Source organism: Somniosus microcephalus, unplaced genomic scaffold (genome assembly GCF_052327205.1).
Source record: "Somniosus microcephalus isolate GS21.2 unplaced genomic scaffold, FLI_Smic_1.0 unresolved_chr2, whole genome shotgun sequence".
In the NCBI taxonomy this organism is placed as follows: domain Eukaryota; kingdom Metazoa; phylum Chordata; class Chondrichthyes; order Squaliformes; family Somniosidae; genus Somniosus; species Somniosus microcephalus.
In genome coordinates, this window is record NW_028225180.1 from 10,568,537 (window position 1) to 10,585,237 (window position 16,701).

A 16,701-nucleotide genomic window follows, 5' to 3' on the forward strand; every position below is an offset into this window, starting at 1 on the left:
ACATGGTTTATTGAGTCAATAACAGGAAATTGATACTTACTAGGAACACCAACAGCAGCGAGAAGGGGATAGTAAATCCTTTGTACATCATAAAATATTCTTGTTATCTGATAATCTTCAAGGAATGACATATAGATGCTCGAAACCATGCCTTCCCTTCTGTGAGTGGCTGGTGGTCTGTGTGCTGGAGGCAGCGCGCTGACTGTGTGAGGTCACAGTGAAGGGAGCTCCTTATTTAGAGCAGAGGAAAATCGCCGAGTGACCTCATTAGGCCTCACTGTAACTGAAATTAATTACAGTAATTGAACAAACAGACTCATTGCACCATTGTCACCACAACACTTCACTGCAACACAGTCTGAAATACCTGAGGTTTAATCTGCATGGAAAAGAATTTTATACATTGATTCACCTGGATTTCATTCCATTCGGGCTCAGTTTGAGTGTCCAGTGAGTAACTGAGCCACACAGAGCAGGAAAGGCCCAGGCTCCCTCCCCGGCCTCTGCTGAGTGAGCTGATCTCACACCCGGTGTGGTACTGAGCCCCACACACACACAGAGCAGGAAAGGCCCAGGCTCCATCCCCGGCCTGTGCTGAGCGAGCCTGATCTCACCCGCGGTGTGGTACTGAGCCCCACACACACAGAGCAGGAAAGGCCCAGGCTCCATCCCCGGCCTGTGCTGAGTGAGTCTGATCTCTCACCCGGTGTGGTACTGAGCCCCACACACACACAGAGCAGGAAAGGCTCAGGCTCCTTCACCAGCCTGTGCTGAGTGAGCCTGATCTCACACCCGGCGTGGTACTGAGCCCCACACACACACAGAGCAGGAAAGGCCCAGGCTCCATCCCCGGCCTGTGCTGAGTGAGCCTGATCTCACACCCGGTGTGGTACTGAGCCCCGCACACACACTGAGCAGGAAAGGCCCAGGCTCCATCCCCGGCCTGTGCTGAGTGAGCTGATCTCACACCCGGTGCGGTACTGAGCCCCACACACACACAGAGCAGGAAAGGCCCAGGCTCCATCCCCGGCCTGTGCTGAGTGAGCCTGATCTCACACCCGGTGTGGTACTGAGCACCACACACACACAGAGCAGGAAAGGCCCAGGCTCCATCCCCGGCCTGTGCTGAGTGAGCCTGATCTCACACCCGGTGTGGTACTGAGCCCCGCACACACACTGAGCAGGAAAGGCCCAGGCTCCATCCCCGGCCTGTGCTGAGTGAGCTGATCTCACACCCGGTGTGGTACTGAGCCCCACACACACACTGAGCAGGAAAGGCCCAGGCTCCATCCCCGGCCTGTGCTGAGTGAGCTGATCTCACACCCGGTGTGGTACTGAGCTCACACACACATACACAGAGCAGGAAAGGCCAAGGCTCCATCCCCGGCCTGTGCTGAGTGAGCCTGATCTCACACCCGGTGTGGTACTGAGCACCACACACACACAGAGCAGGAAAGGCCCAGGCTCCATCCCCGGCCTGTGCTCAGTGAGCTGATCTCACTCCCGGTGTGGTACTGAGCCCCACACACACACAGAGCAGGAAAGGCCCAGGCCCCATCCCCGGCCTGTGCTGAGTGAGCCTGATCTCACACCCGGTGTGGTACTGAGCCCCCCACACACACAGAGCAGGAAAGGCCCAGGCTCCATCCCCGGCCTGTGCTGAGTGAGCCTGATCTCACACCCGGTGTGGTACTGAGCCCCCCACACACACAGAGCAGGAAAGGCCCAGGCTCCATCCCCGGCCTGTGCTGAGTGAGCCTGATCTAACTCCCGGTGTGGTACTGAGCCCCACACACACACACAGAGCAGGAAAGGCCCAGGCTCCATCCCCGGCCTGTGCTGAGTGAGCCTGATCTAACTCCCGGTGTGGTACTGAGCCCCACACACACACACAGAGCAGGAAAGGCCCAGGCTCCATCCCCGGCCTGAGCTGAGTGAGCTGATCTCACACCGGGTGTGGTACTGAGCACCACACACACACACAGAGCAGGAAAGGCCCAGGCTCCATCCCCGGCCTGTGCTGAGTGAGCTGATCTCACACCCGGTGTGGTACTGAGCCCCACACACAGAGCAGGAAAGGCCCAGGCCCCATCCCCGGCCTGTGCTGAGTGAGCCTGATCTCACACCTGGTGTGGTACTGAGCCCCACACACACACAGAGCAGGAAAGGCCAAGGCTCCATCCCCGGCCTGTGCTGGGTGAGCTGATCTCACACCCGGTGTGGTACTGAGCCCCACACACACACAGAGCAGGAAAGGCCAAGGCTCCAACCCCAGCCTGTGCTGAGTGAGCTGATCTCACACCCGGTATGGTACTGAGCACCACACACACACACAGAGCAGGAAAGGCCCAGGCTCCATCCCCGGCCTGAGCGGAGTGAGCTGATCTCACACCCGGTGTGGTACTGAGCCCCACACACACACAGAGCAGGAAAGGCCCAGGCTCCATCCCCGGCCTGTGCTGAGTGAGCTGATCTCACAACCAGTATAGTACCCAGCCCCACACACACAAACAGAGCAGAAAGATCCAAAGTGAGATTTTGACCGCGAAATCTTCCAGCACTGTTATCCTGCTGTTAGAAACTAGGGTTGCCTAAATATATGTTAGGTATGTGAATGAAACTGTGATGTGAATAATACTGAGTTTAACTGATTGTATGTTTTTGCTCGAGACAAATAAGGGGTTAATGTATACGTTGTGCCTTACTGGGACTGCGTATGCTTCGGTATCTTAGGATATCTTAGTTAACTTGGAGGATGCATAACATCCCACATAGAGGCCCACAGTGTTATGTTCATTAATAACTAGACATTCTTATTATGAAAACAGCTAGCTTCTAGCTAGTTATTTATTCAGTACACGTTCTCTAGGTACAGTATCTGTAGAGGCTTCCATGTGTGCTCCTGTGTGCAGGCTGTTATCTTGACTGTTGCCTTCTGGGTAGCCTAGCCTCATGGGTAATGTAGTCTTAATATATATATAGCTGGGTAGTGTAGTTTTATACATACAGCTCTATACAGCTCTACTGATCCACCTAGTGTCCACCACAGAATGACATGTTATTGATCACTACATCCCCCTTTCTTTGGAGGTTTAACAAAATCAATATCAATCAACTTTCAAGAAAACAATAAAGATAATATCAGTAACACTTTTGTTAGTGCTCTATAAACATAAACATTTTCAAAACAGTCAACACATTTTCAAAGCTTTACATTGTACTCAAAGATTAAGTCTGTCAGGCTCTTTTACTTCACGTGTGGATCTTCTCAACACGGGTAAGTCTGACGTGTCTTCATGAGATTGTTCTGGCGGTGAATGACAAGATGCAGTTGCGGCATTGTCATCGTTCTGCTCTTGTATAGATCGAGGTCTCCCTGCGATCTTTGCTTGGAGAGGGTTTCAGTGTTTCCTTCACTCTTCATGCCATAACTCTCAATGTAGTCAATGCACTCTCGAAAAACTGCTGGCAGCTGGATCCCATCATACAGCATAGTCCTCTCAGCAGCCTCGGCTAATGGAACACCAAAGATTGGCCTGAGGGAAGAAGGAGTATCCACCGGAACTGCTTCCTGCTCTGGTGCAGGCTTCTTCTTTTTGTTTTTCTCTTTCCACTGCTTAACAACATCTGCTGCGGTTATATCTTTGGACTTTTTCTCCTTGTGTTTTTCTTCTTTGTGCTTTTCTTCCTTTGGCTTCTCTTTGACCTTAAAGTCTTTTTCTTTCTTCTTGGAGAAACTAGGCTTTTTGAAGACTTGGATACCCTTTGGCCTTTTCATCCTTGATGGGCTCTCTGCTTCACCACCTGAGTCATCTGGTCTGCTTATGGCACAGTTTATACGGTAGACTCTCTTGACCAGTTCTAAGTCTTCACAAGCTTTGTCACTTAGTATCGAATCAAGTCTTTCAGCCACAACAGAAAACATGAGATGATGCACTTTGTCTTTGACTGTCACTTTAAGTCTGCATACACCTAAGCTATCTATTTTCGGTCCATTATAGCTCTTCAGTAGTACTGACTTTTTCTGTATTTTGGGCTTTTCTTTCATATTTTTTTATGTCACTCATACTGATTAAGTTTGCTTTTGCCCCAGTGTCCAGTTTCAATGTAACTAATGCTCCATTTATCTGCAGTGGGATCATCCATTTGTCCTCTTTTACTGCATTAACTTTATGTTCAGCATTGTCTATTTCTGAGGGCTGCACATTTTCTGTATCTTTTTTGATATCGTCACATGACACCATTCCTACAAAAAATGTCTCACTTAAATCAGTGTCCTCTATCACATTAACTCGTTGCCCTTTCGTTGTTTTTACTTTTGAAAAGCATTGTTTGGCAAAGTGATTCTTTCCATTACACTTTGTGCACATTTTTCCAAACACTGGGCATTGTCTTAACTGGTGTTTGTAACCACAGCGTTTACAATTAAAAATGTCATCCTCCGATTGCTTTTCATTTCTGTTGTGCGCATGTTTCTTCCCCTTATAGGACACAGCACCGACAGCAGCATTATCACTCATTACATTCGCATCATTATTGATTTCACTGAAAGTCTTCACGTGATTTCGAGCTAGCTCGCTGGCTTTGCATATTGTCACAGCATTTTCCAATGTTAGTTCGGTTTCTCTCAACAGACGTTCCCTGACATTTTTATCATGAAGACCAAACACAATCTGGTCACGAATCATGGATGCTTTGAGCTCAGAGAAATTACATGTCTGTGCTTTCAGTTTCAGATCAGTTATAAAGCTAACAAAAGTCTCATTTTGCTGCTGTGTCCGAGAACAGAAGATGTATCTTTCATAGGTCTCATTCTTTTTGGGAGAGCAATGTGCATCAAATTTTTTTTTAGCACATCTTCTAATTTTTCTCTGTTCTCCACTGGATTAAATACAAATGTATTAAATACCTCTATCGCCTGTGGGCCTGCAACCATAAGCAGCAATGCTATCTTCCTTGCATCTGGCTTCGTACCGAATCCGATGGATGCAATGTAGAGTTTGAATTGCTGTTTAAAAGTCTGCCAATTGTAGTCGATTTTTTCTGTGAGATTCAAATGCTCTGGTGGCTTCAAATTCTCCATGTCGCTTTTCACAATTTTCAGCAGATCTTCACCACCCTGGTACCATGTTATGTTCATTAATAACTAGACATTCTTATTATGAGCACAGCTAGCTTCTAGCTAGTTATTTATTCAGTACACGTTCTCTAGGTACAGTATCTGTAGAGGCTTCCATGTGTGCTCCTGTGTGCAGGCTGTTATCTTGACTGTTGCCTTCTGGGTAGCCTAGCCTCATGGGTAATGTAGTCTTAATATATATATAGCTGGGTAGTGTAGTTTTATACATACAGCTCTATACAGCTCTACTGCTCCACCTAGTGTCCACCACAGAATGACATGTTATTGATCACTACACACAGCATGACATTGCCTCCCAGGCTTGGCTCTCTGTTGTTTGTAAGTAAGGATTTTGACACTGCACCCACTCCCCGGTCCACCCCTCCCACCGCACACCCACTCCACTGCTCCCCACCCATACCCCACACTCGGCGACCCCACACACTTCACCCCTTACCCCAACCCACGGCAGCCCAGCCACCAATCCACCGCATCCCACCCCACCCCTGACCCTCACTGATCTTCCGATTTTGTCCACTTATTTCTGTCAATCTTGCTCCGCATTTTCCTCTTTCAGCTTCAGCGGGAGCCTCTTCCATGGAAGGTGGTATTTCAGCATGTTTCGTACCTGGGAACAGACGAGAATCACCCAGTGAGGAGTCAGGTACACTACAGCAAGATCACAGTAACACAACGCCATAGCAGGGAGTCTAAGGAACCATTTCTCAGCCCCTAACACAAAGAGAATCACCCCCTATTAACACAGTTTTGGCCTCCTTACCGAATGAAAGACATACTTGCCTTAGAGGGAGTGCAGCGCAGGTTCACTAGATTGGTTCCTGGGCTGGGGGGATTGTTTTATGAGGATAGATTGAGTAGACTGGGCCTATATTGTCTAGAGATTAGAAGAATGAGAAGTGATCTGATTGAAACATACAAAATACTTATGGGCCTTGATAGGCTTTATGTAGGGAGGATGTTTCCAATGACTGGGGAGTCTAGAACCAGCGGTCACAATCCCAGAATAGGGGGTCGACCATTTAGGACAGAGATGAGGAGAAATTTCTTCTCTCAGAGGTTGGCGAATCTTTGGAATTCTCTACCCCAGAGGGCTGTGGAGGTTCAGTCATTGAGTATATTCAAGACAGAGATTGATAGATTTTTGAATATTAAAGGAATCAAGGTATATACTCAGCAGGAAAGTGGATATGAGGTCGAAGATCAGCCATGACCTTATTGAATGGCTCAAAGGGTCAAATGGACTACTCCTGCTCCTATTTCTTATGGTATTATGTGCTAATGAGCATGGTACACAGGTGTGACAATTAATTTAAAAAGCAAATGAAGTGTTAGCCTTCACCTCAAGGGGACTGTAATACAAAGTGTTGGCAGTTACCTTACAGTTGTCTGGGTCTCTGGTTACTGCCTATCTGGAGTATTGAGTTCAATTCTCGTCACCTTACCTCAGCAATGATATATTGATCTCGGAGGAGGGTGCAGTGTAGATTTGGCAGAATGATACAACGGCCTGCACCGTTAAATTATGAGGAAAGATTACACGGACTAGGCTTGTATTCCCTCGGGTATATAAAGGGTATAGAGTGTGATCGAATGGAGGTTTTTAAGATAATTAAAGGAGTTGTTAGATTAGATAGAGAAACTATCTCATCTGGTGAGGGAGTCCAGAACAAGGAGACATAAACTTAAACTTAGAGCTAGGCCATTCAGGCGTGATGCCAGGAAGCACTTCTTCACACAAAGGGTAGTGGAAGTTTGCAACCCTCTCCCTCAAAACAGCTGTTGAGGCTCATGCTCAATTGTAAATTTCAAAACTTTGAGTGATAGATTTGTGTTAGGGTGGTTTATAAAGGTTATGGACATAAGGATGGAGTTAAGATACAGATCAGCCATGATCTAATTGAATGGTGGAACGGGCTCAAGTGGCTGAATGGCCTCCTCCTGTGTCTATAAATGTAGACAACTACTTAACATCATTGGAAGGAGGCAAACAATCCCATCACAGCCCATCGCCCGCACACCCTGCTCTCTGGGTCGTAACCACATGGACACCTCTTATTGTATTCTAGAGCATCAAGTCATTGCAACCCCAGTGAAGCCCAAGGGTTTTGCCCAATACTGTTTTATCAAGGTGAGGGCCCTTTAACTGGACGGGTCAAACCGTGAGATCACAGAGCCTGCCTCACCCTCACACTGTGCATCACAGTGAGATCAGACATCACAATCGGTTTGTAAACTGGGCAGTTTGTGGCCGGAGGCTGCACAACCAGTTTAAGGGAAGGAAAGGGAGCGGCACTGACTGTTCCTAACTGGCTGAACTATCTCGGAGTGAATGTGATCAGGTAGAATATCAGAACAGGTTTACTTTGTGAAAGGAGCGTGAACAATGGAAATATCGCTAGCCAGCTGACAATCGTAAGGTTGTTGCTGTAGAAGATTTGTTTAGACCTGTAGTTCCAGTGACGTCATTCCCTGTGAAGGATCAGAGTGAGAAACCTTAACTCCACTGTAGTGACCGTGCAGATATAAGGCTCAAATCCTGGAAACTGAAATGATGCAGGTCAGAGCATGTGCGGGCTGGGTGTTGGACTGTAGTGGGAGGGGCTGGGTGGGGGAGAGTGGGAGGGGCTGGGTGGGGGGAGAGTGGGAGGGGCTGGGTGGGGGAGAGTGGGACGGGCTGGGTGGGTGGAGAGTGAGAGGGGCTGGGTGGGGGAGAGTGGGACGGGCTGGGTGGGTGGAGAGTGAGAGGGGCTGGGTGGGGGAGAGTGGGACGGGCTGGGTGGGTGGAGAGTGAGAGGGGCTGGGTGGGTGGAGAGTGAGAGGGGCTGGGTGGGTGGAGAGTGGTAGTGGCTGGGTGGGTGGAGAGTGGGAGGGTCTGAGTGGGGGAGAGTGGGAGTGGCTGGGTGGGTGGAGAGTGGGAGGGTCTGGGTGGGTGGAGAATGGTAGTGGCTGGGTGGGCGGAGAGTGGGAGGGGCTGGGTGGGTGGAGAGTGGGAGGGGCTGGGTGCGTGGAGAGTGGGAGGGGCTGGGTGGGGGAGAGTGGGAGTGGCTGGGTGGGGGAGAGTGGGAGTGGCTGGGTGGGGGAGAGTGGGAGTGGCTGGGTGGGTGGAGAGTGGGAGGGGCTGGGTGGGAGTGGGAGGGGCAGGGTGGGGGGGAGTGGGAGGGGCTGGGTGGGGGAGTGGGGGGGACTTGTTGGGTGGGAGTGGGAGGGGCTGGGTGGGGAGAGAGTGGGAGGGGCTGGGTGGGGGGAGAGTGGGAGGGGCTGGGTGGGGGAGAGTGGGAGTGGCTGGGTGGGTGGAGAGTGGGAGGGGGTGGGTGGAGAGTGGGAGGGGCTGGGTGGGTGGAGAGTGGGAGGGGCTGGGTGCATGGAGCGTGGGAGGGGCTGGGTGGGGGAGAGTGGGAGTGGCTGGGTGGGGGAGAGTGGGAGTGGCTGGGTGGGGGGAGAGTGAGAGAGGCTGGGTGGGAGTGGGAGGGGCTGGGTGGGAGTGGGAGGGGCAGGGTGTGGGGGAGTGGGAGGGTCTGGGTGGGGGGAGTGGGAGGGGCTTGTTGGGTGGGAGTGGGAGGGGCTGGGTGGGGAGAGAGTGGGAGGGGCTGGGTGGGGGGAGAGTGGGAGGGGCTGGGTGGGAGGAGAGTGGGAGGGGCTGGGTGGGGGGAGTGGGAGGTGCTGGATGGGGGGAGTGGGAGGGGCAGGGTGGGGGGATAGTGGGAGGGGCTGGGTGGGGTAGGGTGGGAGGGGCTGGGTGGGGAGAGAGTGGATGTGGCTGGGTGGGGGGAGAGTGGGAGGGGCTGGGTGGGAGGGGCTGGGTGGGGGGAGAGTGGGAGGGGCTGGGTGGGGGAGAGTGGGAGGGGCTGGGTCAGGGGGGTGTGGGAGGGGCTGGGTGGGGTGAGAGTGGGAGGGGCTGGGTGGGGGAGAGTGGGAGGGGCTGGTTGGGTGGAGAGTGGGAGGGGCTAGGTGGGGGAGAGTGGGAGGTGTTGGGTGGGGGAGAGTGGGATGGGCTGGGTGGGGGAGAGTGGGAAGGGCTGGGTTGGGTGACAATGGTATTGGGTGCGATCCCAGTGAATTAAAGGAATGGGATGAAATTGCAATGAATTGAAGGAATGGCGTCAGATCCTGGTGAATTAACGGAATGGAATCGGATCCCAGTGAATTAAAGGAATGGGATAATATCCCAGTGAGTTAAAGGAATGTGTTTGAATTCCTGTGATTTAAAGGATTGTGATAATACCCCAGTGAATTAACAGAATGTTATCAGATCTCAGTGAATTAATGGAATGCTATCAGATCCCAGTGAATTAACGGAATGGTATCGGATCCCAGTGAATTAGTGGAATGGTATCGGATCCCAGTGAATTAAAGGAATGGGATCGGATCCCAGTGAATTAAAGGAATGGGATCGGATCCCAGTGAATTAAAGAAATGGCATCGAATCCCAATTAATTAAAGTAATGGGATTGTTTCCCAGTGAATTAAAGGAATGGTGGGATCCCAGTGAATTAAAGGAAAGTGATCACATCCCAGAGAATTAATGGAATGGGATCGAATCAAAGCTAATATTTGTAATTGGATCAAATTACAGTGAAATGAAGGTAAGTGATCAGAGCTCAGTAAATAAAAGAATGGAAACGGATCCCAAAGAATTAAAGGAATGATGAGATCCAAGAGATTTAAAAGATTGGGGTCCAATTTCAGTGAATTAAAGGAATGGAGTCGTATCCCAGTGAATTAAGGGAATGGGATTTGGAGCGAATCAATACAACAGCTGTACACCACTCTCCATCTCTTTAACCACCTACAGCCCTACAACCCTCCGAGATGTCAGCATTCACCTACAGCCCTACAACCCTCCGAGATCTCTGTAACCTCCTCCAGCCCTACAGCCGTCTGAGATCACTGTAATCTCTTCCAGCACTATCGTACCTATCTTGGTAACCTCCTCCAACCTCCACAATCCTCCCTATCACTATAACCTCCACCAATCCCTTCAACCCTCCCTATGTCTGTAAACTACACCAGCCCTACAAGTCTCATTATCTCAGTAACGGGTCATTTTCCAAGTGGCAGGCAGTGACTAGTGGGGTACCGCAAGGATCGGTCCTAGGACCCCAGCTGTTCACAATATATATTAATGATCTGGCCGAGGGAATTGGATGCAATATCTCCAAATTTGCAGATGACACAAAGCTGGGTGGGAGGGTAAGCTGTGAGGAGGATGTCGTGAAACTCCAGTACGATTTGGACAGGTTGAGTGATTGGACAGAAACATGGCAAATGCACTATAATATGGATAAATGTGAGGTTATCCACTTTGGTGGCAAAAACAGGAAGGCAGATAACTATTTGAATGTCAATAGATTGGGAGAAGGTGAAGTGCAAAGAGACCTGGGTGTTATCGTGCACCAGTCACTGAAGGTAAGCATACAGGTGCAGCAAACGGTTAAGAAGGCAAATGGTATGTTGGCCTTCGTAGCAAGAGGGTTCGAATACAAGAACAAGGATTGTGCTGTCTTTCTTTAGCAATTTATGTTAGTTTTCCAGTTAATTCAGGGGCTTGAGTAAGTTGGGTCGATTCCCATTGTGTGCCGCCACCTAGTGGATACTTGGTACCCAGCAACTGCAGTAAAAGCGCAGTAAAGTGCAGTAAAGCACAGTAAGTGCAGTAAAGTAAACTACTGTACATCACAGACCTACAGCCACACATGGTCTGGGAAGTTATATTGTTGCCACGCTTGAGTCTTGGATATTATTTGTCTGTAAGTACTTGAGAATGTTATAGATGATTAGTGTACACTATATTTTGCAGAAAATGTTTAGTTTGTAACTTTTCTCTGTAAGCAAACTTACACAGCTAGCCGTGAAGTGCTCGCTCTCTGTCTAGCTGGTTAACTAGTAGCTGTATTTTGATGCACTATGTACAGGGCTAATTTAAAGAGAATGCCTTCCAGTTTGCTAAATGTATATTCACAGTAAGCTGTGTTTCCACGTGTTTGGTAATTTACATGCCAAATGTACTGTGTTGCTCAGGCGTACCTAAATTTGTGTATGCATATCAGTTATGTGCTTGTGTACTAATGTGTGCTTCCATTTCTGTGTTGTATTTCAGTTTCACAATAAGAATCTTTCAGTAAAGTTTTACAAGAAAAGTCAAGCCTTGTGATTTTTATGGGAAGATATCAAGTTGTTAGCTACCTGTCTAGCTCTGCATAGGAACGCGCTGCAAGAGCAGAACAGTGAAAAGACAACAGCACAGCAGGCTCAAGCACAAGGAGATACCACTCAGCTACCAGGAGTCTATGCTCAGGAAGACAATATACCATAGAGGACATCGACCAGCCAATCGAGAAGCATGAGCCTCTCCGAGCAAATGATGCCAAGTCACAGTCCTCTAAAGCATCCTCTAGATCATCTCGGCGGTCCAGCAGACCGTCGTCATCGACAGCTTCTGCAGCCGGCAAAGCACGTGCCAAGGCAAAAGCTGCCCAGGCTCAATTGTCCTTCGCTGAAAACGAAGCTAGTGTGATGAAGCAGAGAGCTGACCTCGACACTAGTGTGATGAAGCAGAGAGCTGACCTCGACACTAGTGCGATGAAGCAGAGAGCTGACCTCGACGCCAGTCTCCACCTTCTCCAAAGCCAGAGAGCTGCCGCTGAAGCTGAAGCTGCAGCTTATGAAGAAGGTGAGGAGAATGAAGGCGGGGAGCACAGCCATGAAGCATATGTTCTAGAACAGCCCCTCAGTCCAGTGCAACGTACAAGTGAGTATGTCCAACAACACTCCAAATTGTTCTTCAAGAAAACATCCAGGTATCTCGACGCAGAACCAACCAACTACTCACCACAGTAACAAACAGCCTGTTTTTGGAGACACTGAGCTTAAAGGAGAAGAAACAAGTAAGACTTACCTGCAGAGACCTCCACAGCACTCGGCCAATCCAGCCAAGCAGTCCTCACCCGAGCTACAAGGTGCACAAGACCTCGGTAGGTACCTCATCCGCCGAGATTTATTAAGTTCAGGTCTTCTAGAATTTGATGACCGTCCTGAAAATTATTGGTCATGGAAAGCGTCCTTCCTGAGTACCACCAAGGACTTGAATCTGTCAGCCAGAGAAGAACGAGATTTGATGACAAAGTGGCTCGGAGCTGAGTCGTCAGAACAGGCGAAGAGAATTCGCTCAGCGCACGTCCACAATCTCACAGCAGGCCTCAACCTGGTTTGGCAACGTCTCGAAGACTGTTATGGGACACCAGACGTCATTGAACACGCACTGCTCAAGAAGATTGAGGACTTTCTGAAGCTAACCAACAAAGATAATGTCGAGCTCCGAGAACTGGGTGACATTCTCCTCGAACTGGAGTGTGCTAAGGGAGAAGGTTACCTGACAGGCCTCTCGTATTTGGACACAGCTCGTGGGGTAAACCCAATAGTGGAAAAGCTCCCCTACAACCTTCAAGAGAAATGGATAGCTAAGGGATTCAAGTACAAGGAGGACAATGGAGTGGCATTTCCCCCCTTCTCTCTCTTCTCCAGGTTCGTCCAACAACAGGCAAAGGTGAGGAATGATCCAAGTTTCACTTTCTCCACCTCCAGCAGTTACGTTCCTTCGAGAACAGAGAAACCCACAAAGTACAGCAACAAAGCCTCTGTGAGCATGCACAAAACAGATGTTCCAGCCGAACCCTCAGTCAACCAATTCAGTTCTGCTGGGAATGAAGTGGATGACCCAGATCGTCAGTGTCCAATACACAAGAAGCCCCACCCACTCAAAAAGTGTCGAAGCTTTAGAGACAAGCCTATTGATGAGCGCAAATCATACCTGAAAGAGAATCGCATCTGCTTCAGGTGTTGTGGGTCGACTATGCACATGGCAAAAGACTGCAAGGCGACAATCAAGTGCTTCAAGTGCAACAGTGAAAAACACATCGCAGCCCTGCATCCAGGTCCTCCTCCTTCGACCACCGAGAGTGCTGCGGTTGACAAAGAGGATAGCGGGGAGCAAAGCGAAAGTGCATCTTCTTCAGTCACCTCCAAGTGTACAGAGGTTTGTGGAAATGCAAGCAGCCCACGCTCATGCTCCAAAACCTGCTTGGTTAAAGCATATCCTGCAGGGAGAAAGGAGAAGGCAATCAAGATGTATGCAGTGCTTGATGAGTAAAGTAACAAGTCTCTAGCGAAGACAGAATTCTTCAATCTCTTTGAAGTCAAGGCCAGCGCAGCTCCGTACACGCTAAAAACCTGTTCAGGGACAACAGAGACTATGGGTAGGAGAGTTGGCAACTTCATGATTGAGTCCATGGATGGGAAACTACAGCTTCCCCTCCCCACCTTAATTGAGTGTGACATGATGCCAGATGATAGGACGGAAATTCCCTCCCCAGAGGTCGCACGCCATCAGCCCACCTACAGCCAGTTGCCAACAAGATTCCAGCTGTGGACCCAGACGCTCCAATCCTCCTGCTCTTGGGAAGAGACATCTTAAGGGTGCACAAGGTGTGTGAGCAAATCAACGGGCCCCATAATGCTCCTTATGCGCAGTGGCTTGACCTGGGATGTGTCCTCGTGGGCGGAGTTTGCCTGGGAACAGTCCACAAACCAGCGGATGTCAACATCTATAAAGCAAACGTGTTGCACAATGGTCGCACATCCTGTCTCAGCCCATGCCCAAACAGGATCCAGGTAAAGGAAGACTACGATGACATGATGCAGCATCATAGGCCAACCTCCTCTGCCTGTGAGGAAGAGGCAGGCCCCACTGTGAGCACAGACAGCCTTGGATGCTCAGTGTTTGAAAGGTCCAAGGATGATGACAAGCCAGCACTATCCATGGACGACAAAGCTTTCCTAACCATCATGGATGAGGAGGTTTACCAGGACGATGGACACAGCTGGGTGGCACCCTTACCATTTCACTCTCCTAGACGCCATCTTCCGAGTAACAGGGAACAAGCTATGAAGCGCCTCTGCTCACTCAGGAGAACCCTGGTGCCGGTGTCCACCGACCCAGACATGCCTGCAGTCCTCACCCCAGCGATGCTCCTGAGTCAAAAGATGAGTGCTATTTCAGCCCCCTCTGCAAACTTCGACATGGCTGAGCAGCACGGGAAGCAGTGGAAGCAAGTCCAGTGTCATGCCGACACTTTTTGGAAGAGATGGAAAGGAGAGTATTTGTCCACCCTACAGAGCCGTAGGGATTGGACAGAAGACAATCCAAATGTCAAAGTGGGAGATGTTGTCTTGCTGAAAGACAGCCAAGCACACAGAAATGAATGGCCAGTGAGACTGGTTGTCAAAACTCTGCCAAGCAGGGACAAGAGGGTCCGCAAGGTGGAGGTGAAGATTGTCAAGGAGGGTACTGTCAAAGTGTTTCTGAGGCCAGTCTCAGAGATCGTAGTCCTCCTTTCTGAAGAAATCTAGAGAAAGGATTCTGAGTATGTTTGCAGCCAAAGGACGTTTTCATTAGGTTTATTTTGTATCTGTAGTGGTACAATGGAATTGTACCAAGAGGGGAGTGTGCTGTCTTTCTTTAGCAATTTATGTTAGTTTTCCAGTTAATTCAGGGGTTTGAGTAAGTTGGGTTGATTCCCATTGTGTGCCGCCACCTAGTGGATACTTGGTACCTAGCAACTGCAGTAAAAGCGCAGTAAAGTGCAGTAAAGCACAGTAAGTGCGGTAAAGTAAACTACTCTGCATCACAGACCTACAGCCACACATGGTCTGGGAAGTTATATTGTTGCCACACTTGAGTCTTGGATATTATTTGTCTGTAAGTACTTGAGAATGTTATAGATGATTAGTGTACACTATATTCTGCAGAAAATGTTTAGTTTGTAACTTTTCTCTGTAAGCAAACTTACACAGCTAGCCGTGAAGTGCTCACTCTCTGTCTAGCTGGTTAACTAGTAGCTGTATTTTGATGCACTATGTACAGGGCTAATTTAAAGAGAATGCCTTCCAGTTTGCTAAATGTATATTCACAGTAAGCTGTGTTTCCACGTGTTTGGTAATTTACATGCCAAATGTACTGTGTTGCTCAGGCGTACCTAAATTTGTGTATGCATATCAGTTATGTACTTGTATACTAATGTGTGCTTCCATTTCTGTGTTGTGTTTCAGTTTTACAATAAGAATCTTTCAGTAAAGTTTTACAAGAAAAGTCAAGCCTTGTGATTTTTATGGGAAGATATCAAGTTGTTAGCTACCTGTCTAGCTCTGCATAGGAACGCGCTGCAAGGGCAGAACAAGGATGTCTTGCTGCAGTTGTACAGGGCCTCGGTGAGACCGCACCTTGAGTATTGTGTGCCGTTTTGGTCACCTTACCTGAGGAAGGACGTTCTTGCCATGGAGGGAGTGCAGCGAAGATTCACCAGGCTGATACCTGGGATGGCAGGAATGACGTACGAGGAGAGATTGTGTCGATTGGGCTTATACTCGCTGGAGTTTAGAAGATTGAGAGGGGATCTCATCGAAACCTATAAAATTCTGTCAGGTCTGGACAGACTAGATGCAGGAAGGATGTTTCTGATCGCCGGGGAGTCCAGAACCAGGGGTCATAGTCTAAGGATAAGAGGTAAACCATTTAGGACTGAAATGAGGAGGAATTTCTTCACCCAGAGAGTGGTGAACCTGTGGAATTCTCTGCCACAGGGGGCGGTGGAGGACAGTTCATTAAATATATTCAAGAAAGAGTTGGATATATTTCTTGAGGCTAAAGGGATCAAGGGATATGGGAGAAGGCAGGGACAGGGTACTGAATTTGGATGATCAGCCATGATCTCATTGAATGATGGAGCAGGCTCGAAGGGCCGAATGGCCTACTCCTGCTCCTATCTTCTATGTTTCTATGTTAATCTCCTTCAGCCCTACAGACCTCTTGATCTGTGTTACGCCTCCAGCCCTAGAACCCTCCCTATCTCTGTAACCTCCTCCAGCCCCTACAACCCTCCCTATCTCTGTAACCTCCTCCAGCCCTACAACCCTCCCTATCCCCTGTAACCTCCACCAGCAGAACAACTCTCCCAATCTCTGTAACATCCTCCAGTCCTGCACCCCTCCCGATCTCTGTAAGCACCTACAGATCTCACAACCCTCTCTATCTCTGTAACCCAATCCAGCCCTAAAACCAACCCTATCTCTGTAAGCTCCTCTAGCCCTACAGCCCTCTAGCTATTAACGTAACCTCCTCCAGTCCTTAGAACCTTTGTAAGTCTCTAAGCTCCTGCAGTCCTACAACTTTCCGAGGTCTCTGTAACCATCTCCAGCACTACAAACCTCTGATATCTCTTCATCCACCTACAGCCCTACAACCATTCTATCTCTGTAACCTCTTCCAACACCTCCATCACTCCCTATCTCTGTAACCTCCTGCAGCCCAACAACTCTCCCTATCTCTGTAACCTCCTCCAGCCCCTACAACTCTCCCTATCTCTGTAACCTCCTCTAACCCCTACAATTCCCTGTCTCTGTAACCTGCTCCAGCCCTACAACCCTCCCTATCTCTGTAACCTACTCCAGACCCTACAACCCTCCCTATCTCTGTAACCTCCTCCAGCCCCTACAACCCTCCCTAACTC

General features: G+C 49.2%; 1 protein-coding gene across 1 annotated transcript in view; it reads right to left on the reverse strand.

Annotated features, from left to right (window-relative positions):
- Positions 1-5,666: 5,666 nt before the first annotated feature.
- The window catches only part of LOC147092098 (AMP deaminase 3-like), a 997,179-nt gene continuing 986,144 nt past the window's right edge, over positions 5,667-16,701 (reverse strand). The window contains exon 6 of the mRNA XM_085975554.1: positions 5,667-5,747. Within this exon, the coding sequence (XP_085831680.1) occupies positions 5,667-5,747 (81 nt within the window). The remainder of the gene's footprint in view (positions 5,748-16,701) is intronic.